The sequence below is a fragment of the Physeter macrocephalus genome, chromosome 5 (assembly GCF_002837175.3).
Source record: "Physeter macrocephalus isolate SW-GA chromosome 5, ASM283717v5, whole genome shotgun sequence".
NCBI lineage: Eukaryota > Metazoa > Chordata > Mammalia > Artiodactyla > Physeteridae > Physeter > Physeter macrocephalus.
The window spans coordinates 79,094,848-79,119,601 of NC_041218.1; the positions used below are offsets into that span (position 1 = coordinate 79,094,848).

The 24,754-nt window shown below is 38.1% G+C and overlaps 1 protein-coding gene across 6 annotated transcripts in view; it reads left to right on the forward strand.

The window, feature by feature from the left end:
• The window catches only part of ELAPOR2 (endosome-lysosome associated apoptosis and autophagy regulator family member 2), a 282,202-nt gene that overhangs the window by 188,681 nt on the left and 68,767 nt on the right, over window positions 1-24,754 (forward strand). For all 6 annotated transcript variants that reach the window (XR_003679921.2, XR_003679919.1, XR_003679918.2 and 3 more), the window contains exons 3-6: window positions 12,291-12,486; window positions 18,678-18,825; window positions 21,620-21,706; window positions 23,949-24,054. Coding sequence is in view for 2 of the 6 variants with exons in the window: in XM_028490126.2 (XP_028345927.1) it covers window positions 12,291-12,486; window positions 18,678-18,825; window positions 21,620-21,706; window positions 23,949-24,054 (537 nt within the window). In the remaining 4 variants the exon portion in view is untranslated. The remainder of the gene's footprint in view (window positions 1-12,290; window positions 12,487-18,677; window positions 18,826-21,619; window positions 21,707-23,948; window positions 24,055-24,754) is intronic.

A 24,754-nucleotide genomic window follows, 5' to 3' on the forward strand; every position in this document is an offset into this window, starting at 1 on the left:
AACCCGCGTCCCCTGCATCGGCAGGCGGACTCCCAACCACTGTGCCACCAGGGAAGCCCCTGAGTCAGCATCTTTTGATTCTAGTTTGGAGTTGAAAGAGAGGAAGGATTCTCATGGAAAGAGAGTTGGCTTTAGCTTCCTGGGTGGGATATTTAAAAATCCATTTTTGCGGGGGATCATAGCTCTTTGAAATGTAGGCTCTTCCGCAGGATTCAATACCTAGTCTATTTCAGTTGTGTAGCGTTGTTATTGGTATGGCAGCCAGTGCATCTGGGCAAATTGAGTACGTTGATATTGAATGGTGATTGCGTATCATGCTGGAAGTCTGTTCTGTGGAATGTTCATCCTAAGAAATATTTCATGTAAACAGAAAAAGCGTGTTGAGGTTTTTTGTCGTGAAATACCAATACTTTTAAAAAATGGTGAATGCTGTATCCCCTTGATGGAGGGATGCAGTCCACATTTTCATTATAAAGTCTCTGAGAAACATGGTAATTATTTATAGAACATTTACTGTGTGTTAACTGCATTCTGTTTTACCCAGAGTTTCCCAAGTATATTTGATTATAGGACTCTTTTATCCAATGTGTAGTTGCACCCTTTTGCTAATTTCTGCATATAACGTTTTTGGAGGAACACAGATTTAGATACACGTGGCAGGCTAATTTAGTAAATTTTTATACATTGTTACTTGTGCTATGATTTAACTAATTTCATGCAATTTCTTTGCTCTGTAAGTCTCAGTGGGAGCATTACCGCATGGGTGTCCAGTCCCAGGCCTCCCACAGTTCATGGTCAGGAGTGATATACACCTCAGATGAAACCCCAGATCTGCAACAGACTTGTATGTCTTGAGCAAAATATTTAGTCCACATGTATTTATTGAGTTTTAATTCGTTCACTAAACATTTGTTGAGTATTTCCTAAATTCTTGATGATAGGGATCCAAAAATAAATGAACAAGAGATTCCTGTTTTTTCCAGGACTTTTTATTCTAGTAAGGGAGCCCGTGGGTAATAAATTATTTCGAGTATAGGGGCAAAGTGCAAGATAGATACAGATACCTAGGGTGATCTTGCCGGGGAGGGAGGGAGTCAAGAGGACCTCACAGTGAAGCAGGTGTGAGTTTGAAATGCAGACTGAATCACCTTGGAAAGTTATCTGACCCCTGGCAGGTTGATGTGAAGAACTGTGCCCTGACTTCGAGTTGAGACAGGGATTCAGTGCCATACTTAACGGGCCATACGTGTTAATTTTCTGAGGATCTCTGAGGCGAACCCTGAAGGAAGGTTCACGCACTCGATGAAGCAGAGTGGCATTTGAGGCAGAGGAAACGCGGGCAGAGGTGCAACTTAGAGGCAGCACTGGGTTTTCCTGGGGGCTCTGGGAGGTCTGTGTGGATGGCACTCAGGGAGAATGTGAGCAGGGACAGAGATTCTGACAAATCTCATAGGCTCAGTGTGTTACACCAAGGACTTTAACCTGGAGACAGCTATTCGCAGGTGTTTGGGGGCCTTAAATGGAATGGTAAATGTAATCTGTAGTGCCTGGAGTCATAATTATATAATAATATAACTTAGTGAAAATAACAATAAAATGTATACTAGCCAGTCTTTACTTGCTGTATGTCAGGCACAGGTGTAAATGCTTTACAGGTATTCAGTCAAACCCAGTCATCCTAACGACCTTGTGAAGGAGGCACTGGGCTACCTCCCACAGGTGGGTCAAAGGCAGAACCAGGATTTGAAACCGAGCAGTCTACCTTCTGGGTCCCTGTTCTTAACCCCTATGGTGTCCCGCCTCTTTGGACAGGACTACAGTGTTGGTTGAACAAGTTGTTAGGCCCCTTCTTGAGGCATGGTGGTCACCTTACATTTACCTCTTGGTAGAAATATGATGCAAATCTCCTATAGGTAAGTGGAGTTTTTAAAAGATGGCATCTAAAGGCTCCGATATATTGCTTGGGGGTTTATTTTGATTGATTACTGACCTGCTTGTAGATTTGATTCTTAATTGTGTCTATTTTTCTGAAAGGTAAGGGAATAACGTTCTGAATGTAAGGCACATTTGTAGTTATATCCTCAAATACAATGAGTTGCTTAGCGTTTTTTTTTTTTCCTGTGTCTAGAAAACTGTAGACATGTCTAGAAAACATACATATAGTATGCGTTCATTATCTAACATGTATTAGAAAAATATAGGTATTTTTTCAACTACAGAAATTCTTAATTTAGAATAGAGTCCTGTTTCATTCTTCCCAAGAGGAGAGGAGCTGTCATCCTCTCCTGGATCCTAAGGCAGCTTCAAACACTGGGATATTTGTTGATTTAATAACCTTGGTGCCATCAAATTAGAGACTGCCTTCGGTGTTTCATTTCCATAGGCGAAACACGGAGATCTAATCAGGTTAGTAAAACTTTATTCTACATATGAAAGGACAGAAACACTTTGTCTTCAGTAGGCTTAGTTTGGGATGTTGATGCATCAAATTCCAGGTGGGAAGAGTGTTGGAGTTAAATCTGCTCAGCAACACGCGGGTGGTGGGTGAAAGGCAACAACACATGAGATTGTTACGATAACAGATCAGAAACAGGCTTTACATCAGTTGTGTTTGATGGGAGCTATGGTCGAGAGAGCTTCTTTGAAAAAAGTGTTTTATGAGGAGATGAGAGGACTCAGCCCTCAAAAGGGCAAAATCAAGGGCAGAGAAACTAACAGGAAGTACAGGGTGACCGACACTTTCTAAGGAAGAGGAAAAGTTCAGGATGATAAGAATCAAAGTGTTGGGACATAATTGGAAGTTGAGAAAACTGATTTCACAGATGCATTGCTCTGCCCCCTTTGGTGACCTCATCAAATACTGTCCACATTTTCCTTCCCCTGACCTTCGCTGTTAGATTTTTTTTCCCCATAAACCTGTGTCATCCTGTGCTCCGTGAACTGGAATTTGTCTTCTTCCCCATCAAACACCGAAGTCAAGAAGCCACAGTAAAATACACTTGTGGGTTTTTTTTAAAAAATGGAATCTACCTTAGTTAGCTTTTGCTTGTAAAAAAGATGGGAAGTTTTAATCTAAGCTCCACTAATTTAATGGGGATTGTAGCTGTGGTGTTACATGGATCAGTTTTCTATGTAACACCAGGAGTTGGTGATATTTTTTGGGGGGGGTGGGGAGGAGGGGGAGCAGATATTCTGGCTGATCAGTCTTCTCTGCAAAGCACAGTGACTGTCATACCATCCTAGCTGTTAGGGTTCTGTGAGGACCCATTCGCTGGAAAGAATGTTAGAGGTGAGAATTCATTTTCACACATGGAGAGGCAGTCCTTTGACTGCATATTCTTTTTAGAGAACAGTGAATTAGAGAACACTGGCCAGAGTGGTTTGTATTAATGTACTGCTTTGTATGTCTCCTGTCTCCCTTTCATTTTTGTAAAATGAGAGGTGAAAATTATTTTTTCTCCCTTCTCTGTCAAAGAATTTCAGAAATCTGAACTTACAAACATCTCTGTGGCCTCCATCTTCATCCCCAAGTCTTAATGGAAAGTTAAAGGTGGTTATTGGTAGCATCAGGCTTTAAGAATTCAGGTCTGATCATTTAACTGTGCCACTTCAGACTTTGCACAGCAGCTCGTGTGTTAACTCCACATGTGGCCAGGCAGCCCTGCTGGAACTAGAACTCACGTATTTTGACTTCTGGGGCAGAGGTATGTTTTTTGAATGCTATCCTTCTTTACTTCAAATACGAACAGTGGATTTTTCTTAGCTTAGCTATAATGAAATCTTTTGGCTCCGTGGTACTGCAGGGAGTCCATTTATTAAGTAGAGAGTCATAGGAGTCATGAGACTCAAAGATAGTGAGTCTGCCCGTGGTGACTGTAGAAAAGTTGAACTAAGATCCTCTAGGTCACACAGATGAGGAAACTTGGCATCCATATTGAGAGGGTTTGTACCAGGTGATCTCGAAAGTCCCTTTTGGTTATTCTGATAGTTTTAAGGGTCATTACATATCATAATTTATTCACTCTATGATCACATCATGCCTTATATTCCATCACCTGTGAATTAGAGTGGAGTAGACCAATATACTCCTCAATGCTCATGAATATATACTCATAGGAACACTGCAGTGTCTGCTGCTGTTAGAATTTGCATAGTGTTACCTTCTGTTATTCTCCACCTACCTTATCTTGAACATGGCAGACAGGTGATTTACTCACAATCAGCCTGCATTGCTGCCTTGTGGATTTTGACAAGAAAAACACACTATGACAAATAAAATCTCAATGAAACAGAACAAAGATTCCCTTCAGCCAAGGGGAAAAAATGCCTTCAGTGAATAAGAACATCAGCAAGAAATGGCCTCTTTTTCTTTTTCTTTTTAAAAAAGTTTTATTGAAGTAGATTTGATGTACAGCATTGTGCCAATCTCTGCTCTACAGCAAAGCGGCTCAGTTACATGTGTATATAATATGTGTATAATATGTGTGAATTTTAAAAATATTCTTCTCCATTATGGTTTATCACAGGATACTGAATATAGTTCCCTGTGCTATACATTAGGCCCTTGTTGTTTATCCATTCTAAATGTAATAGTTTGCATCTACCAACCCCAGTCTCCCAGTCCATCGCTCTCCCTTCCCCTCACCCCCCTTGGTAACCACAAGTCTGTTCTCTATGAGTCTGTTTCCCTTTTGTAGATCGGTTCATTTGTGCCATATTTTAGATTCCACATGTAAGTGATATCACATGGTATTTGTCTTTCTCTTTCTGACTTACTTCACTTAGTATGATCATCTCTAGTTGCATCCATGTTGCTGCAAATGGCATTATTTTGTTCTTTTTTATGACTGAGTAGTATTCCATTGTATATATGCACCACATCTTCTTTATCCATTCATCTGTCGATGGACATTTAGGTTGTTTCCATGTTTTGGCTATTGTGAACAGTGCTGCAATGAACATAAGGGTGTATGTATCTTTTTGAATAGTTTTGTCTGGGTATATTCCCAGGAGTGGGATTGCTGGATCATAAGAAATGCCCTCTTTTAATGTACTGTTTTGGAGTCTTCCTGTCTCACTTTCATTTTTGTAAAATGAGAGAAATTATTTTTCTTCTTTAAGAATTTTGCAAATAAGAACTTAGAAAATAAAATGTTTGAGCATTCTCCTTGTCACTGGCACTGAGGGAGGAAGAGCAGCCGAGATTTGCTGGATTGAAGCTGATGTTCACCTTCTTTTTAGATGCCATTTCTTACTTCCTTTTTGTTTTCTGTGGGAAGAATTATAAACCTGGCGGGCAGTTGAAGCTTTAATTATCTGATAATGATAATTGATTGGCTAAATGATTGATGAAGGTAAAATTTATCATTTTTGAGACCCACAATCTGTGCATTATTTTCCCTGTTTCCTTAATGGCTGTGAGTAATAGTAATAGTTGGAAGAGTGTTCTTCTTGTATAGTCAGTAATGACAATGCCTGCAGCTTTAACCTTGTTTTATTTATCTTATGTAAGTGAAATGAGACAGTTGAAGAAAATAGACATATTGGCTCATCTTAATTCTGGAATTGATTTAATTAATCATTTCCCCATAAATATATGTAACTATTTTTTATTTAGCTATTAACTTAGGTTAACAGATACGATAGTTTTACAGTGAATTTATCTTAGTGAAATGTAAATTCAGTCTATTTTGAGGAAGGTAAGTCTAGACTAGACTAGACTAGATGCTCCATGAGAGTAGGGACTATTTCCATCTTATTCACCAAAATACCCTTGGTTCCTAGTGTTTGCCTACTAAATACTAGATAAGAAATATCTGTTGAGTGACATAATATAGTGTGATTCCCATATACTTACCTGTAATGAGAGTGCATAGGCTCCCTATATCATCAACATCTCATTGAACAAGTAAACTGAAAATTTTAATACTGCTTCTTATTGCTGTTTACTGTTTAGAAATTTTAGTAATAACTTTGAATTAAAGTAGCAAAAATGGATGAATTATGAATAAAGGTAATTGTTAGCCATCATCTTCCATAGCATAGCCATCATCTTCCATAGCATGAGGTCTCTGAAGGAAGAAAAGCAAAACTAAGAGGTCCTTGTGATGAAAAGATTAAAAACAGATGTTCTTTATTGTTAGGCATAAATCATAGATGATAATCAGCATATAAATGATTCAATTCAGAGACTATTATTTGGTACATTGTACGGGGTGGTTGCATGATGATAGTAAAGCTTTAAATTTTCATGTCATATTTTATTCTCCGAGTGGTTTTCAGTCTCTCGTAGGACCACAGCAGTCCTGTGAGGGAGGAGGGGAAAGCCGTGTCATCCTTGGAATGTGAATGCATGGAGGCAAGGAGGGTTAAGTAAGTTGCCCAGCCATTTGCTGGTTGGGGACAGATGGATATAAATGTTTTTTTCCACACCTGCATATTTCTATCTTTATAGTAGTATATAGCATATATACTCTATAGTATATATACTATGTATAGTAGAGTATATATAGTTCTCCTAGAAGAGAACATAGGCAAAACATTCTCTGACATAAATTGTAGCATTGTTTTCTTAGGTCAGTCTCCCAAAGCAATAGAAATAAAAGTAAAAATAAACAAATGGGACCTAATCAAACATATAAGCTTTTGCACAGCAAAGGTAACTATAAACAAAAGGAAAAGACAACCTATGGACTGGGAGAAAATATTTGCAAATCATGCGACTGACAAGAGTTTAATTTCCAAAATATGCAAATGGTTCATACATCTCAATAACAAAAAAACAAATAACCCAATCAAAAAATGGGCGGAAGATCGAAATAGACATTTCTCCAAAGAAGACATACAGGTGGCCACTAGGCACAGGAAAAGATGTTCAACATGGCTAATTGTCAGAGAAATGCAAATCAAAACTGCAATGAGGTATCACCTCACACCAGTCAGAATGGCCATCATTAAAAAGTCTACAAATAACAAATGCTAGAGAGGGTGTGGGGAAAAGAGAACCCTCCTACACTGTTGGTGGGAATGTAAATTGGTACATCCAACATGGAGAACAGTATGGAGGTTCCTTAAAAAACTGAAAATAGAGTTGACATATGATCCAGCAGTCCCAGTTCTGGGCATACATCTGGAGAAAACTATAATTCAAAAAGATATATGCACCCCAGTGTTCACTGCAGCACTACTTACAGTAGCCAAGACATGGGAGCCACCTAAATGTACATGGACAGATGAACGGATAAAGAAGATGTGGTCCAAATACACAATGGAATATTACTCAGCCATAAAAAAGAATGAAATAATGCCATTTGCAGCTACATGGATGGACCTAGAGATTATCATACTAAGTGAAGTAAGTCAGAGAGAAAGACAGATACCATACATCTCATATCACTTACATATGGAATCTAAAATATGACACAAATGAACTTATTTATAAAACAGAAACAGCCTCCCAGACATAGAAAACAAATTTATGGTTACCAAAGGCAAAAGGGGGTGAGAGAGGAATAAATTAGGAGTTTGGGATTAGCAGATACAAACTACTATATATGAAATAGATAACCAGCAAGGTCCTACTGTACTGCACAGGGAACTATATTCAATATCCTATAATAAACCATAATGAAAAGAATATGAAAAAGAACATGTATATATATATATATATATATATATAAAACTGAGTCACTTTGCTGTACACCGGACACTAACACAACGTTGTAAATCAACTATATTTTAATTAAAAAAAGTCTTATGTTGTACTGTAAGTGAATTTTAATGAAGAGTATAGTCCTTAAGATTATAAAAACCCTTCTAATTCAACTAAAAACCAAAGGCCAAGAAAGTAGAAAGTAGATGTGGTTAGGACAGAAGGTATAAGAAAAGGAAAAGCTGGTCCTCATTGATGCCTGCCTGAAGAGGTCGGTAGGGCCGTGTTGACATCATCTCATGGAGTAAATTGTGTTTAATAAGAACGTGTGGCTCTTCCTTTCCTTTGACATGTGGCTCTAGAGCTGGCTTCCAGGGTGGAAAAAAAGATTGAGGAGGAGGCAATAATTAAAATACAAAAAGCTGTAAACTCTTTAGCTCCTCTGTATTACTAAAGGCCCTATACCTATTCAACTAACTTTGACCGTGTAATTATTCTAAAGAGATGTAAAATCATCAATCCAGTGGCAGAATTCTGATTGTCCCAGACCCCTGAATTATATTATTAATAATTGCAGCTAACAATTATTATGTGCTTTATGTCAGGCACACTGCTAAATGTTTTATATGGAATATCTCATTTACTCCCAAAACTCTTGGAGATAGATATTACTATTATTTTCCTTTTATAGGTGTGGACATTGAGGCATATGGAAGTTAGTAACTTGCTAAAATATTTCGTAAATGTGTGTGTTTCAGCTATAATATATTAAAAATTTCATAAGATACTTGGTAGGGAATTGTTATTGCTTTATAATGCACATGAATATTTTTTAACAGTTCAAGACAGCAAATGAAGAAATATGTGAAATATAATAATGAATTAATTTGACATTACTTACCCTTTTTGCATTGATTATAATAATTATTGCTTGAATTGAATTTTCTTGGGACATGAGCTTTGGAATCAGAGAGCTAAATTTGAAAGTCATCTTTGCCACTTGTTAATTGGATAATTTTCTAATAGGGTTATTTAAATGTACTGTGTGTCAATTTTCACTTCTGGCGAATGGGCATAGTATCTTCCTCCTTCACAGGTCTATTAAGACACATCAATCCTGATTATTCATGGATTCCATATTTGCACATTTACCTACCTTAAAAAATTTATTTGTAACTCTCAAATCAGTCCATGTAATACTTTCACTGTCATTTGCAGACATGTACAAAGCAGTAAAAATGAGTCACCCGACCATGTGGTCCCAGCTGAGGTTGAAGATGGTGACAGGCTGCCTCCTTATTTCATTTCACATACTGCCAACAATGTTGTTTGCACAGTCTTATTTAATGCCATGTTTTTTGCATTCTTATGCTTTTTATTGGTGATCTTCCTGTTTAAAATAGTGCTGAAGTGCTGGCTAGTGATCCTAAGTGCAAGAAGGCTGTCCCTTGCCTTTTGGAGAAAATTCACGTGTTAAATAAGCTTAGTTCAAGTATAAGTGTTAGTGCCGTTGGCCATAAGTTTAATGTTGATGAATCAACAATATATTTTAAATAAGATGTTTTCTGGCTGAAAAACCCGTAAAACAAGATATTGATGAAGGTGATACTGTGACTTGTTGATGAAGATATTGTGACTAGAGAATCACAGGAGCCTAAGCCTGTATTTTCCCCAGGAGCAGTGGTTCATTATTTGCCAGTTTAGTTTTCACAATAACTTTGTATAACTACTGTGAGTAAAAAGAATTGGCTGTGTTATACTAAATACGTTTACTGTTAACGTTCTCTCTCAGTTTTCCTTCTGACCTTAGAGAAATACCTCCGAAAGAGTTGGCGATATTCTTTTTTTTTTTTTTTTTTTTTTTTGTGGTATTGGGGCCTCCGTCTGCTGTGGCCTCTCCCGTTGCGGAGCACAGGCTCCGGGCGCGCAGATGTGGTCCCAGCTGAGGTTGAAGATGGTGACAGGCTGCCTCCTTATTTCATTTCACATACTGCCAACAATGTTGTTTGCACAGTCTTATTTAATGCCATGTTTTTTGCATTCTTATGCTTTTTATTGGTGATCTTCCTGTTTAAAATAGTGCTGAAGTGCTGGCTAGTGATCCTAAGTGCAAGAAGGCTGTCCCTTGCCTTTTGGAGAAAATTCACGTGTTAAATAAGCTTAGTTCAAGTATAAGTGTTAGTGCCGTTGGCCATAAGTTTAATGTTGATGAATCAACAATATATTTTAAATAAGATGTTTTCTGGCTGAAAAACCCGTAAAACAAGATATTGATGAAGGTGATACTGTGACTTGTTGATGAAGATATTGTGACTAGAGAATCACAGGAGCCTAAGCCTGTATTTTCCCCAGGAGCAGTGGTTCATTATTTGCCAGTTTAGTTTTCACAATAACTTTGTATAACTACTGTGAGTAAAAAGAATTGGCTGTGTTATACTAAATACGTTTACTGTTAACGTTCTCTCTCAGTTTTCCTTCTGACCTTAGAGAAATACCTCCGAAAGAGTTGGCGATATTCTTAATGACTTTAAAGGGCAATGGACGCTCTCTGAAATAACACAATCATCTCCTTTTTAGAGTCTAGTGTCCCTTTTAACAACTTATCATAAAAAGTTACTTCTTACTATTTAAGTTAAAAGTTCAGTTTTGGACACTAGACTAAACTGTCTTCAAAGATAACTTTGTTTTATCAGAAAGTAAATATTTTCAGTTTGACAGGCAGTGCAGTCTCTCTCACAGCTGTTCACCTCTGCCACTGTGGTGTGAAAGTAGCTATAGACAATATGTATATGAACGGTTATGACTGTGTTTCAATAAAACTTTATTTACAAAAACAGGTAGCAGGCCGGATTTGGCCTGTGAGCTCTAGTTTGCTGGCTCTTGGTTTATGGTATTGTTTATCAGTTTGCTAGAAGACCTATAAACCTTAAAAAGTAAAATAAATTTTTCTCTATAACTGTTTCTTTCTTGGTATGTTGTAGTGATCATAATCACGTGTTGTGAGCATTTATTAAAGGCAAGGCACTGTGCTAATCACTTTATACTATTTTTTAGTTTCTCATTATAGCTCTATCAGGCAGCACTATGATTATTATCTTATTTTTTCAGAGATAGAAACTGAGACCCGGAGAGGTGACGTATCTCACTCAAGGTCACAGATTTAGGGAGTGGTACAACTTGACCCCAAGACAGTTTTGACCTTATAGCCAGCATGCAATACTTTTTGCCTAACCTTTCCTTATTTTCTGATGTTCTGCTAATTTAGGGATGTTGATTTGAGGGTTAGAAATTCATTGTACAGCATCTTAAGCTTTTCTGAAGAAAAACATTTATTTAGTGGATAAGTAAGTAGATGAGTGTGGGTTTTAGCTCTATTTCTTTAATTCGTTTTTTCAAAATTAGCTTGTTTTATTTCTTGTTACATTTCCAAATGTATTCTTAAAGGGAGTTTACCTAAATGTACGGGCCCAGCCGCTCCGCGGCATGCGGGATCCTCCCAGACCGGGACGCGAACCCGGTTCCCCTGCATCGGCAGGCGGACGCGCAACCACTGCGCCACCAGGGAAGCCCTCCAAATGTATTCTTAAAGGGAGTTTACCTAAATGTGAAGTTTTGCTGCTTCGCTCTCTGCTGGGAGATTTGTTTTTCTTCATTGGATAATTTAGAGGTCTTATTTTGTTCTTGTTTCTTTAATATCCTGATTAAAGGATTAGAAAGCTCTTTGCTACGTTTGAGTGACTAATACTGCTCTGAGCACAGAGCCACACTCTTGGGGGACTTAGATTTGCATTTGCTGAATGAATAATAACTTAGCGGCAGAATTGCCGTCTTTTCTATAACTGTGTCAGCTGTCCTGCGCATTGCCTGTGGCTGCTGTTTTCTGGTTCTAGTTCTGAGCATTAGCACAGAACTTGACATCATCAGTAAAAAGAAGGAGGTTGTGGAAATGACTCAGTGGGAGTCGTGAATAGTGAAAACATGGATTCATGGTGGAGATACTTGTTTAGCTATTGCATGTGAAGCACTACCCTCTCATTATCCCCTTTATGTTTATGTCACTCACTGGTTCAGCCTTTTATTTGCACTCAGTATTTGCCCGGTACAATTAGGAATTCAAAAATAACAATGATCCCTGCTTTCTGGAAGCTTGAAGTCTCACATCAATTGATAAGTGATATCTATCTATCCATCCATCCGTCTGTCTATCTTTAAGGGGGGTATTATGAGAAGAGTATTGTAGGAGCACAGAGAGAGGCACAGTTGACTGCCTGGTGGGGTAAGGCCCCATCTTCTGTTCTGAAGAGGGTTGTTTTTTGACTTAGGAACAGGAGTTTTCCAGGTGAGCAGATGTGTTGGTCAGCATCTCCGAAGAAAGACCACAGCGGCAAGAAAGAGGACGACATATTCTGGGAGTGATAAGAATTTTGTTATGGTTGGAAGAGAATGGGTCAAGGGATAAGCCTGGTAAAATAGGTCGGGGTCAGACTGTGAAGTGCATGCAGTGATAAGGGAGACTTTGGAAAGCTTTAATTAGGGTGTGACCTGATCAGAGCTTTATAAAAATAGTGCTGGTGACGGAGGGGAGGAAATTGATGGGGGATGTGATGACTAATGGATTATACATTCTTCTGCCTTCCAGCTTTCTCCTGTGCTTCTGGGGAGTATCTAGAAATGAAGAATCAGATGTGCAGTAAGTGTGGTGAAGGCACCTACTCCTTGGGCAGTGGCATCAAATTTGATGAATGGGATGAATTGCCGGCAGGATTTTCCAACGTTGCAACATTCATGGACACTGTGGTCGGCCCTTCGGACAGCAGGCCGGACGGCTGTAACAAGTAAGAATCCAAAGGAGCCTTGAGAAGGGTGTGGTTGCTCTTTTCCAGAAAGATGTTGAGGATAATCTTGGTAGTGATTGGGATTATAGATAAACTAATTGCAAATAGTCACAGTTTTTTTTAACAGTCCTTAGGAATAATGTAGCTGAACTTTCATGAGGTTAAAATAGTTGCTCTTAGGACATAATAGATACTGTATGCAAAAAATTCACTAAAGCTATTGAGAAAACACATTAATTTTCTAATAATACATTTATAACTATATTAAAGTCAGTGGTGTTTCTACAAACCCTTCTCTAATTTTAATGAATAACTTCAATGTTTTTTTCTTTTCCCCTGAGAGGAAAAATGTATAACCTTTGTTTTGACACTTGAGTGTCTCTGGTTACAGAGTGGGTTAAACACCTAAAGTGGAAAGCACCTTGACTTAATTTCCACCTTTTTAATAGGAGATTATTAGGTTTGCCTGTGACAACATTGGAGGAATGATAAACTTTTGAAAAAACACAAAATGTTTATCTTTGGGCTGTTACCCTTCCTGTTTTCTTGTATTGACTATGTAACAGTCCCCTTTCATGTGGCCATGTTTAGGAGAATTTAACTTTAGGCCTTGGGCTACCTTCTGACAAGGATGGTTTCTCATGACTCAGTATTTTTACCGTGAGCTAAAGATGCTGGGGAATTATTTAGCTGTGATAACAGATGTGTTTGTTCCTCCCTCGTTCCTACCTTCCCTGCATTCCCCCTTGCTTTATATAGCTGTCTCTCTCTCTGCCAGGTGACGTTTTTACTCTTCTGATAACAGTCATTTCATCACATAGGGTTGTGATGTTAGATAGCATTAACAGAATTGTTATATCTAATAATTCTAACTATATATAAAGTGTATATGTGCGTATATATACATGTACGTATGTATATATGTACACACATGCATACACTGTTGACCCATGAACGATGTGGGAGTTATGGGTGCCCATCCTCCTTTGAGTTGAAAATCCACTTATAACTTAACAGTTGGCTTTTTGTATCCACCCTTCGGCATCTGGTGGATTCAACCAACCATGGATCAAGTAGTACTGTAATGTGTCTTTAGTGAAAATAATCTGCGTATAATTGGACCCATGCAGTTCAAGATGTATATTTATGTATGTACATACACACACACACACACACACACACACACACACACACACACACACACACACACAAGCATCCCCTGCTTTTCCCAAGGTTGCTTTATATCATTTCGCTTTTATGAAAAACCTATATTAGTACCTGTTTTTGCTAACCAAAAGAAATCTGAAGAGGATTTTCACTTTTACAAAAAAAAAATAAAAAGGCAAAAAGCAAAAATACTGTTCAGCATTGGTTTTGCAGCAAGGGCGGCTGTCATAGCGGCAGTGTACACCACGGGCAGCCAGAGTGGCACCACCAAGCTCTTTCGTGGAACTGCATGCAGCGTCTCAGCATCAAGCCACCATAACTTTGAACTGTGTCTGGGATCTATGCTTTATCTTGATTTATTTTGTAAATCCATTAGTAAGGTGTGTCCTAAGGTAATTTCTTCTTTGCTTTGCGCCATTTCAGCTTACGAAAGGTTTCATAGGAACACTGTACTTTTGTGTAACGGGGGAAATGTGTGTGTGTGTATAATTTAATTCAATTTTTTTAAATAAAAGAGTTCCTTAGAGGAAGGTACTAGTAGGATGTTATGAGACCTCAGATCTTTGTCTTGGTGGACAGGAGATATTGATGTGGCTTCTTTTTCTAATTCCAATAAACTTGGAATTGTTTATTCATTAAAGAGATTGAATGATAAGCAGAAATTTTTCAGTGTATTGAGTATAACTGTCTCAGTGTAAATTTCAGCCTGTTACTTTTTTGCTTATCTCCCTTCCTTCCTTTTTTCTGTCCACCCAATATTGTATTCTTTTTACTTCTTTTTAGTTGCTTGGGTCATATGGGAAGATGTCCATTGACCTTTATAAGAAACTGACTAAGAGCTTTTCAAAATGGTTGTAGCATTAGAGCCCAGCAGTGCATTTGAATTCTAGTTGTTGTACATATTTACCAACATTTGTATTGTCAAGTCTTGTTTTATTTTAGTCTTTCTAAGTGTGTGTATGAGAAATACTATCTCCCTGTGGTTTTTATTTGCATTTCTCTTCTTTATAAAGGTGTTGAGCACTATTCATATGTCTGTCCCTTGTCCATATGTTTTGTGCGTGTGTGTGCGTGTGTGTGTGCGTGTGTGTGCGTGTGTGTGTGTGTGTGTGTTAAGTGTCAAAATGTTTTACCCATTTGCTATTTTTGGGGGGTCACTTTATTATTGAGCTGTAAGAGTTCTTTGTGTATGCTAGACATGAGATCATGTCATGAATATATTTATATAATATTTAACATATACACATATGCATGCAGAAATACATGTATGTGTGTGTAATATTTCCTTCTGTCTGTAGCTTTTGCCTTTTCATTTTCTCAATGGTGTCCTATGATAAACAAAAGTTTAACATTTGAAAAAGTACAATTTACCAGTGTTTTCTGTTATGGTTAGTGTTTTTATATCTTTAGATATCTTACAAAGGCCACAAACTACAATATCTATTCTTAAAGTGTTATTAGCATTATTACTGTACTTTTATATAATATGTAAGTTTTATGTAATACGTAAAGTTTTACACCAGTGTAGTTCCCTTTACACCCTCATCTTTGAGCTATGATTATATATTATATTTAGGAACACATTATAAACCCAATAATACAATGAAATGTTTTAAAAAGAATCAGTTGATGGGACTTCCCTAGTGGTGCAGTGGTTAAGAATCTGCCTGCCAGTGCCGGGGACACGGGTTCGAGCCCTGGTCTGGGAAGATCCCACATACTGCTGAGCAGCTAAGCCAGTGCACCACAACTACTGAGCCTGTGTTCTAGAGCCCGCGAGCCACAACTACTGAAGCCTGTGTGCCTAGAGCCCGTGCTCCACAACAAGAGAAGCCACCGCAATGAAGAGTAGCCCCTGCTCGCCACAACTAGAGAAAGCCCTAACGCAGCAACGAAGACCCAACACAGCCAAAAATAAATAAATAAATTTTTAAAAAATCAATTGTTTTTTTAAAAAATGTAAGAGAGAAAAATATGCTTATTTACATATTTACCATTATTGGTGCTCTTTCCTCCTGTATATAGGTTGGCATGTTTATCCAGTATTATTTTTGTCATACTGTAAAATTTTCTTTATCATTTCTTGTAATGCAGGTCTGCTGCTCACAAATTCTCTCAGCTTTTTTTTGTTTAACCTATAAATATCTTTATTTTAGCATCAGTTTCGAAGAATATTTTGTTGGACGTATGACTCTGGGCTTTTACTTTTCTCTTTCCATGCTTTAAAGATGTTCCATTACCTCTGAATCTCTCCCTTGTTTGTGATAAAAAAATTAGCTCTATTTTGTATGGTTAGTTCCCTTCTATGTCATGTGTTTTTACTTCCCTGACTACTTATAAAATGTTCTCTCTGTCTTTGCTGTTCAGCAGTTTGACTGTGATGGTGTGGTTTTCTTTGTATTTACTCTGCTTGAAGTTCACTGAGCTTCTTGAATTTGTAGGTTGATATTGTCACCAAATTTGGGAATTATGTTAACGACTATTTCACCAATAACGTTTTTCTGCCCCTTTCTCTCCCTCTTTTCCTTCTATGATTCCAATTACATGTATGTTAGGCCACTTGGTGTTGTCCAAAAGTCACTGAGCCTCTATTTTTTTCCCAATTTTTTTCTCTTAGACTTCAGATTACATACTTTCTATTGCTGTGTCATTGACTATTTCTTTTGCAGTCTCAAACTTGATCTTAAGCTCATCTGTTGAATTTTCAATTTCATGTATTGTAATTTTCATTTCTAGAATTTCCATTTAGTTTTAAGAGTGGTTCTTATTTCCCTTAAAATAGTTGAGATTCCTCATCCCTTCACTCACTGTATTTATCTTTTATTTGATGTTGTTGATTATATTTTGAAGAGCTGTCTTAAATACTTGTCTGTTTCTTTTGTTTTATTTTTTAAAATAAATTTATTTATTAATTTTTGGCTGCATTGGGTCTTCGTTGCTGCGCATGGGCTTTCTCTAGTTGCGACGAGCGGGGGCTACTCTTCATTCTACTGCACAGGCTTCTCATTGCCGTGGCTTCTCTTGTTGCGGAGCACAGGCTCTAGGCTCGTGGGCTTCAGTAGTTGTGGCACGTGGGCTCAGTAGTTGTGGCTCGTGGGTTCTAGAGTGCAGGCTCAGTAGTTGTGGCTCACGGGCTTCGTTGCTCCGTGGCATGTGGGATCTTCCCAGACCAGGGCTCGAACCCGTGTCCCCTGCATTGACAGGCGGATTCTTAACCACTGTACCATGAGGGAAGCCCTTGTCTGTTTCTTTTGATTATCTTTTTTTCTCAGTTAAGAGTCATACTTTCCCACTTCTTTGCATTCCTAGTAAATTTTTATTGTATCTTGGGAATCATGAATATTAAGATGTAGGGAATGTGGATTATTTTTTCTTTCATTTAAAAGGTGTTGGATTTTGTTCTGGAAGGCAGTTTATTTACTAGAAGAATGCCTTGATCTCGTCAGGTTTGGTCTAAAAATTTTTTTTTAGGGTGGCTCGATATTGGTTTCACACTTAGTTCTAGGTCATGGTCTTTACTCTAGGGCAAGAGTTGGGCACACTGTGGCCTGTGGGCCCTCCCTCGGTTTTTGTAAGTAAAGTTTTATTGGAACACAGCTGCACTCATTTATTTATATATTGTCTATGGCTGATTTTGAACTACAGTGGCCTAGTTAAGCATTGCAGGAGAGAACAGATGATTCGTAAAACCAAAATTATTGACTCTCCGGCCCTTTATGAAAAAGTTTGCTGATACCTACTCTAGGGCAAGGCCCTTATTCCTGAAGTGTGGCAATTCTGGAATCTCAGATGAATGTCCAATGGGGTTGTTAAGTTTTCTCCTTTCTGGCTGGCCTGGAGCTCTAGCGACTCCCATAAGTGACCTCTCTGATTATGTCTTAGCTTTGCAATGGCTGTTCTCTGGTAGGCCTGCCCACTCCAGACCCAAGCCTGAACCTTCAGAGAAACTCCATATGGACTTCTGGAGCCCCTGTTTTCTCTGCATCTCATTCCTGAAAATTCCAGTTGTTTCAGCTGCCCCAAACATTCATCTCTGCTCCCTGGCTCAGTGAGATCACTGTGCTCTGCTTGGGTGCTATCTCCCAGTGCCATGGTCTGGAAAGTGTCCTGAAGAATGAGGTCAGGGTCAATTTGGGCTTTGTCTCATGTGTTTTCCTGCTGTCGAGAATCTCAGTCCTGCACTGCCTATTGTCAATGCCTGAACATGGCTCACGTGTTTTGTTTAGTTTACGAGATTGTTAAAGAAAAGGGCAAATCCAATACCAATTAGTGAGTCATGATGGGATGTGGAAGTCTCAGTCTTTCATTCAAAGTTTTTTTTTCTGTTAGTAAAAAGAAAATAATTTGCCAAAATCTCACTTATCATCCAGAAAGTTAAATTTGAAGAGAAGGATAGTAAGTTGTGCTGTCATACAGTTTGGTTGGAAATTTTTTTTGGCCCAAAAGTTGGCACGTGACTCATTATTGATTAAGAATTAGCTTATGGTTAGATTTACAACCCAACTTTTGTTCACTAGTGTATTTTCTTAATATTTCATTTTATTTTTTAGATAAAATTTCCAATCAGACTTTTACCCCTACTATGTATTATGACACTGTGATCTATATTTTATTTAGGTTCACTTTAAATTGGCTTTTTCTAGGACAATATCTTCTCTCATAATCAAGGAACCCCTGCATTCCCCTGCCAAGTATATGTTTGTAAATAAAACTTTAGATATTGTTTGGGAGAATAACTCCATCTAAGACAACTGGAATTAGTGATCATCTGTTTAGCAAGCAAATTTTTGGTGAAAAATAGCAGTTACATAGCAACTTGATTGTATAACCATACCACCATTTAGGAAGTCATGTGCCACAAGAAATGAACCTTTTTCTAGCAATGGTGTTGGCCTATGAGTTCCACATGAGCTTCAGACTCCTCTGCTGTGCTTTGTCGATGGACCCGCTTTTAAATCTCAGTTACAGAACTTATGAAAAAAGAGGTTTCTGAATGCTGACGTGAAATGGTTTTGTTTCCACAGCTCTTCCTGGGTCCCTCGTGGAAATTACATAGAGTCCAATCGTGATGACTGCACGGTATCCTTGATCTACGCTGTGCACCTCAAGAAGTCAGGCTATGTTTTCTTTGAGTACCAGTATGTGGACAACAACATCTTCTTTGAGTTCTTCGTAAGGGCTTTTATATTCTAGAATTCACTTTTTAAAGGACATTCATATAAAATTTCTCTTAATCACTTGTTCCCATTCCATTGTATGCCTCCTTGGTTTTTGTGTTAACTGAAGCTTTCAATATGAAAAGAAGAGTTATTTTTTGTCTAAAATATTTTCTGGTTAATATTGTTTCTTTAACTTTGAGCTCTCACCTTGTAGAGTAACATTGGGCTTGTTTTCCTTTTGGATGTGATTATTAGGAGACCATTTGGTGGAGACTTTTTGTGTGACAGATATTTTCCCCAAGATTCATTAAAATTTTTTTTATAGCTACAGATGCTACTTTGTTTAAAAATATGTTTTTACCAATTTTAATTTTTGTTTAAAAGGCTTTCTTTCTCTTTGCAATTTCAAATATTTGAGTTATTTAAGTGTTTTCATGGGCAGTTAGGAGTGTCTGTGTGTTTCTGATTCTGCCGGTTTTGTACAATCCAGTGGAATCAATGGATGAGATAGTTGATGTCTCTGACAAGAGATTAAATAACATTACAGAATATAGGAAAAAACAATAGTCTAACAGAATGGGCTGTTATCATGAAGATTATTTAACTATTTATATAAACTGTATCTAATCTTGCAAATATTTGTTGTGGCAGTGACTCAGATCCTTGAGAAAAACTTTTCAGATTGACTTCTTAAACCAAAAAAAAGTGTGTGTTGTGCAGGCAACTGGGAAAATATCTTGTAAATGTTTCTGTGGTCCAGATTTCAGGAATAAATGTACTGATAATGCTAAAACAAATTTATATTGCTCTTGATAATGGAAATTTCTAAATCAAAAGTTTGCTAGGAAGAGATATTTTTTCCATGAAGGTATGAGCCTTAGGCTCAAAGTCAAGAGATTCTGGCTCAGGTCCCAACTCTGCAATTGCTAGTTGTGTCTTATTGGACAATTAAGTTAACTTTCTAGCCCTCAGAATTCCTTTTTGTAAAGTGGATTGTAGACAAGACCTTTTAAGGAGCCTCTCAGCTCTAGTATCCTTTGATGAGTTTAAGATGTTAAGCAATATTCAAACAGATTGAGTTTTTAAGTTGCATTTTGTTTGTAAGATACTTCTCAGACTGAATGATTCCCTATTCCATTGGACATTTTTGCAATATTACTAAAATAAAGTTAAGAAGCAAGATAATTATATAATTGTTAGAATAAGCATTTAGTTTTGTGCTGTCCATTAAGTCCTTTGAGAGTTGTCAGTAAAGGTACTCTTAAGGCGTGAAATTTCATTACTTCCTCTCAATGATACCTTTGTTCTTCTGGATATAGACTGAAAAGGGATGGTGAGTTCATGTTCCTTCTTTTACTGATGTTTCAGCTTTATAGGTTGCAGTTTATTGACTCAGAGGGTCAACACCTTACGGCCATCCTGCAAAATGGTTAGTGGAAAGGAAATGTCTGAAGACTGAAAGATGCAGATGCACCTGTGAACAATTCATAATTCAAATCAGTAAAGTATTTAATTTTAGGAGTCTGGGAGTTTCATTCAGCTCTCCCCTCCACACACACTTTTTTTTTTTAAATGATGAAACTGAAATCTGGAGAGAATAAATGATTAGACCAAGGTTATACCTTTACTGGTTACTTTTAGAATAACAGGAGAACTCAGATCTGTAGAATGCCAATAGAATGTCACGATAACGCATGATGTCTGATATCAGCTGAAAAAAACCTTTCAGTTTATCTAAACATTGACCACCAAAGGTATATTCAGTGTTCCTCTCTGTTTAAAAATGGCTTACCATTTGCATTAGGATTGTCATTATGCTTATAATATAAATATGACATTTGAATTCAGTTAAAGCAGATGTCCTCAGGAGCAGTACCAGTATTGTCTGGTATTTGGCTGTTGCAAGGATCTGTTTTCTAGTTAGTAAGTCTTTAGGAAATAACTTGTATGGAAAATATTTTAATGCTATCTGTGAAATTAGTCAGGGGGATGAATGAAGTGGAAAAATGATTTAGAGAAGAGAGAAATAGCCATTTGGGCAGAAGTATAGTTGATGAGATGTCATTTTAACCCTACTCTGTTGCTGACTTTTACACAAGACTGTAAAGATGGCCAAATTTTTGATGTTTAGGTATTCTTCATAGGCTTGGAAGAGTATGTCCCAACTCCTAGGTATTTGGGAAGAATTGTCTGAAAAGCACAAAGTGTTTGGTGCTAAAGATATTAGCTGTATTCATTTGAACTGGCATAGAATATCATGAACATCTGTCCCCAAATACCAGCTGGGGGCTTTGACTTTGGCTGTAGCCACTTACCTATACACATTTGGGTGAAGTCCCGGGGAAAGGAAGACAAAGCAGATTTCATTTATTTATTAATTAAAAAATTTAACGGCCCCAAATCTTATAAAAATAAACTTTATTTTTATACTTTCGGGCCTGCATGGTGAATGCAAGCTTTTACATTTTTGTGATGACTTTTTCCACGTTGTGTGGATTTTCAGTGTTAACTCTCTCTTCCTCTGCCTCTGACGCTCCTGCTTACCGACCCCCCGCTGCCCCCGCCTTCTTAGTGGCCTAGTCTTTTTGTTACAATAATGAGGATGGTTTACTTAGAACTAGTAACTCATAAGCAGTTGTCACTTAGGCTCCAGAGGTCTTGGTACGTTTACTTGTTGAGAATTACTCATGGCCATTGTTTTGTGGACCTTGAAAGAAGCTCTTGCAGCCTGTCCTGTGCTGAGTAACAAATTTAATTAAAGCCATCATTCAGGAAGCTTTACTGGGGCCCTTGTGTTTCCTCCACAGATTCAAAATGATCAGTGCCAGGAGATGGACACCACTGCTGACAAGTGGGTAAAACTCACCGACAGTGGAGCATGGGGCTCTCATTCTGTAAGTCTCTCTCTGTCCTCCTCCTCCTCCCACCGACCCCATCCTTCTCCTTCCTTCCTTTTCCCAACCCCCCCCCTTTTTTTTAAGTTTATTTTAAGAAAACAAAAAGATCAAAATTGTTTTTTAATTTAGAAACTTCTAGTTAGCAAAGAAATTGTCCCTAAGTTTCATGGACTCAGGCTCTTTGTAGTATTGTTTTCCTGCCTTTCTCTTTCTTCCTCACTCCCCCTTCCTGCTCCTTCCCATCACACTCCAACTCTCCTCCTTTTAAAAGGGGCATTAATAGGAAGTAAGTCTACTCAAAACTAATATACAGAACCTCTGAGTATGTAAGTTTACAGATGTGGCAATCACATGAAAGAGAAACAGTGACTCTTGGCATTGAAGGATCCTTGAGTTTCTTTCATCCAACTTTGTCTGCAGTCTCCCCAACAAATGATTTTCAAGCTTGTCTTGTTGGGGACTGTGCTGACCCCATTGTTGGACAGCTCTCCGTATTACAAAATTCATCCGTGTCTGGAGCTGAAACCTGCTTTCTGTCTATCTATTCATCACCCATTGTTCAAAGTTCTACCCTTTCTGGTTGTGTCTGGTAGACTAACTCCTTATTTCTTTAAGGACAACTCTTAAGTGCTTGAAGGCAATTATCAGGTAACACAGTCTCTGTATCTATTATTATTTGAGGCCTTTGGAGTGAGACATGGATTTAAAATCTAACTTTGGTTAGATTTTAAACACAACAGTCGCTGTGTTTCTTTAGGCAATTGGCTTCGTCTCTTTGATAGTTCATAAGAGAAATGGGACCAATCTTGCAGAGTTAAATGAGATGATACATGGGGAGGGCCTAGTGTGGTGCCTGCAGTGTAGATTGGACACTGTTTCAATAAGTGACTGCCTATCCTTGCCTTTGTGTTGTAGCAGGTACCTCATCCTTTTTTGTTTTGTTTTGTTTTGTTTGAAATTTTTCTTTTTCTGCATTGGGTGCTTTTGCTGCATGTGGGCTTTCTCTAGTTGCGGCGAGCAGGGGGCCACTCTTCCTTGTGGTGGGTGGGCTTCTCACTGCGGTGGCTTTTCTTGTTGTGGAGCACGGGTTCTAGGTCCGTGTGCTTCAGTAGTTGCAGCACGCGGGCTCAGTAGTTGTGGTTCGTGGGCTGTAGAGCACAGGCCCAGTAGTTGTGGCACACGGGCTTAGTTGCTCCACGGCATGTGGGATCTTCCCGGCCCAGGGATTGAACCTGTGTCCCCTGCATTGGCAGGTGGATTCTTAACCAGTGCACCAACAGGGAAGTCCAGGTACCTCATCGTTGAGTGATTAATGTGATGCACCCTTTTAGAGTACTTTTTTGATCTGTATGCCTGGAAGTGGTATTAGTACCACTTAAGATCCATTCACCTAAGCATTCAGTCCGCTGGGCTTTGAAGGTACAAGTAACCCTTGGCAAGAAATATGCTTTCTTCACTTACAAAGACTTAACACAAGAGGAAAGTACTTAACACACTACTTCTCTGAATCTCTGGCAGGGTGAAGTAGTCAGATATGTTTTAATTTTATACTGCTTGAATTTGGCCAGCCAGAGACTGCATAGAAGAGTAGGGTGGCAAATGAGAAAGCAAGGCACCCTTAACATTAGTTTACTTGACTGAATCAGCATGAAATTGATCAGAAAAGTCATTTGATTTATAAATATAAAAATGTTCTGGTGGCAAATATTAGACGTGGTATCATTTAAGTTCTGGAGTCATAGAGTTAAATCGGATTATTCTATAAGAATAGTCCTATTTTTCTCTTGTTGCTGTTGCAATGTTTTTTGTTAAATAATTTTAAAATGAAGCAAACTCATTCTGTTACCTCTTTGTTTTCAGAGCCCAAAGATCTACTTATGAATAGTGGCAGCCAATCAATATGTAACTGGGCTAAGTGCCTTTCACTGTCTAAAATGAGTCCCTTTGAAATATAAACCAAGACTTCATGCAAATGATTTGAAAATCATTTTATCTTTTATCGTGCTTGAAGAATTTTCTTTTCCTTTTATCCTTACTATATTTTTGGGGTTGGCAAACTATTTTTTTTTTAGAATTGAAGCAGAGCTTAGGTCTCAATTAACAGTAGATTTAAATTTGTGGGTTCCAAATAATGGTATTTCATTATAATGCATTGAAAAGTGTGTAAGAGATTAGCTTCTAGATATGGTTGTAGGTAGCATGGTTTATCTGACCCGAGTATCTTGTGTTCTCTTTATAGGTAATGTTGAAATCAGGTACAAACATACTGTACTGGAGAACTACAGGCATCCTTATGGGTTCCAAGGCAGTCAAGCCAGTGTTGGTGAAAAATATCACAATTGAAGGTATTTCACAGCAGTCTGCGCTGGTAGTCACCTGTCACATTTAATAGTTGGTTAAAATATTGATTACTTGGTTGGTTTTGCTGGCGCACGGGGACTTAGGACAGAAATTAATATGTTAGACATCATATAGGCCTAGAGACCCTGGTTTTATTCTTGGCAAATTGACTGGGATTTTTTTTTTTTCCTATCCCTAAACTGAATTATTTAATCTGTGTGGAAAAAGTAAACATAATGATAATTGTAGGTGTCTTTAAATAAAAGAAAATAATATTTATTAATAAGATCCTACTATTCATTCGAGAAGTCTCTATTGTGCTGTGCTGGCATAGTGCTTATTCAGGTCACCACTATATCCCTAAAAATAACAGTGAAATAAATACCTTTGCCTGACTGTCTCCTACACCTTTTACGTCTCTGAACCAGCTGTGCATTTTCTGGCTCAGAAGAGTAGCCAGTAAACCCTGGCATGGTTCATTCTCAATTAGGGCTACTTTTAATTAAAGCAGTTGATTCTCCTTTATTAAAGTTTGGCTTAACGTTTTAGTATGTTCTAGGTACACCTGTTCCTGTGACGCTAACTCATTAGTCATAGGGACATCTGCTGGCAAAGGCTGGAATTACAAGCCAGAAGAAGAGTCGAGCCTTTCCCAGGGTCCCTTAGGTCTTGTCAGTTACGTAGTGAACAGTGGAGAAAAAGGGA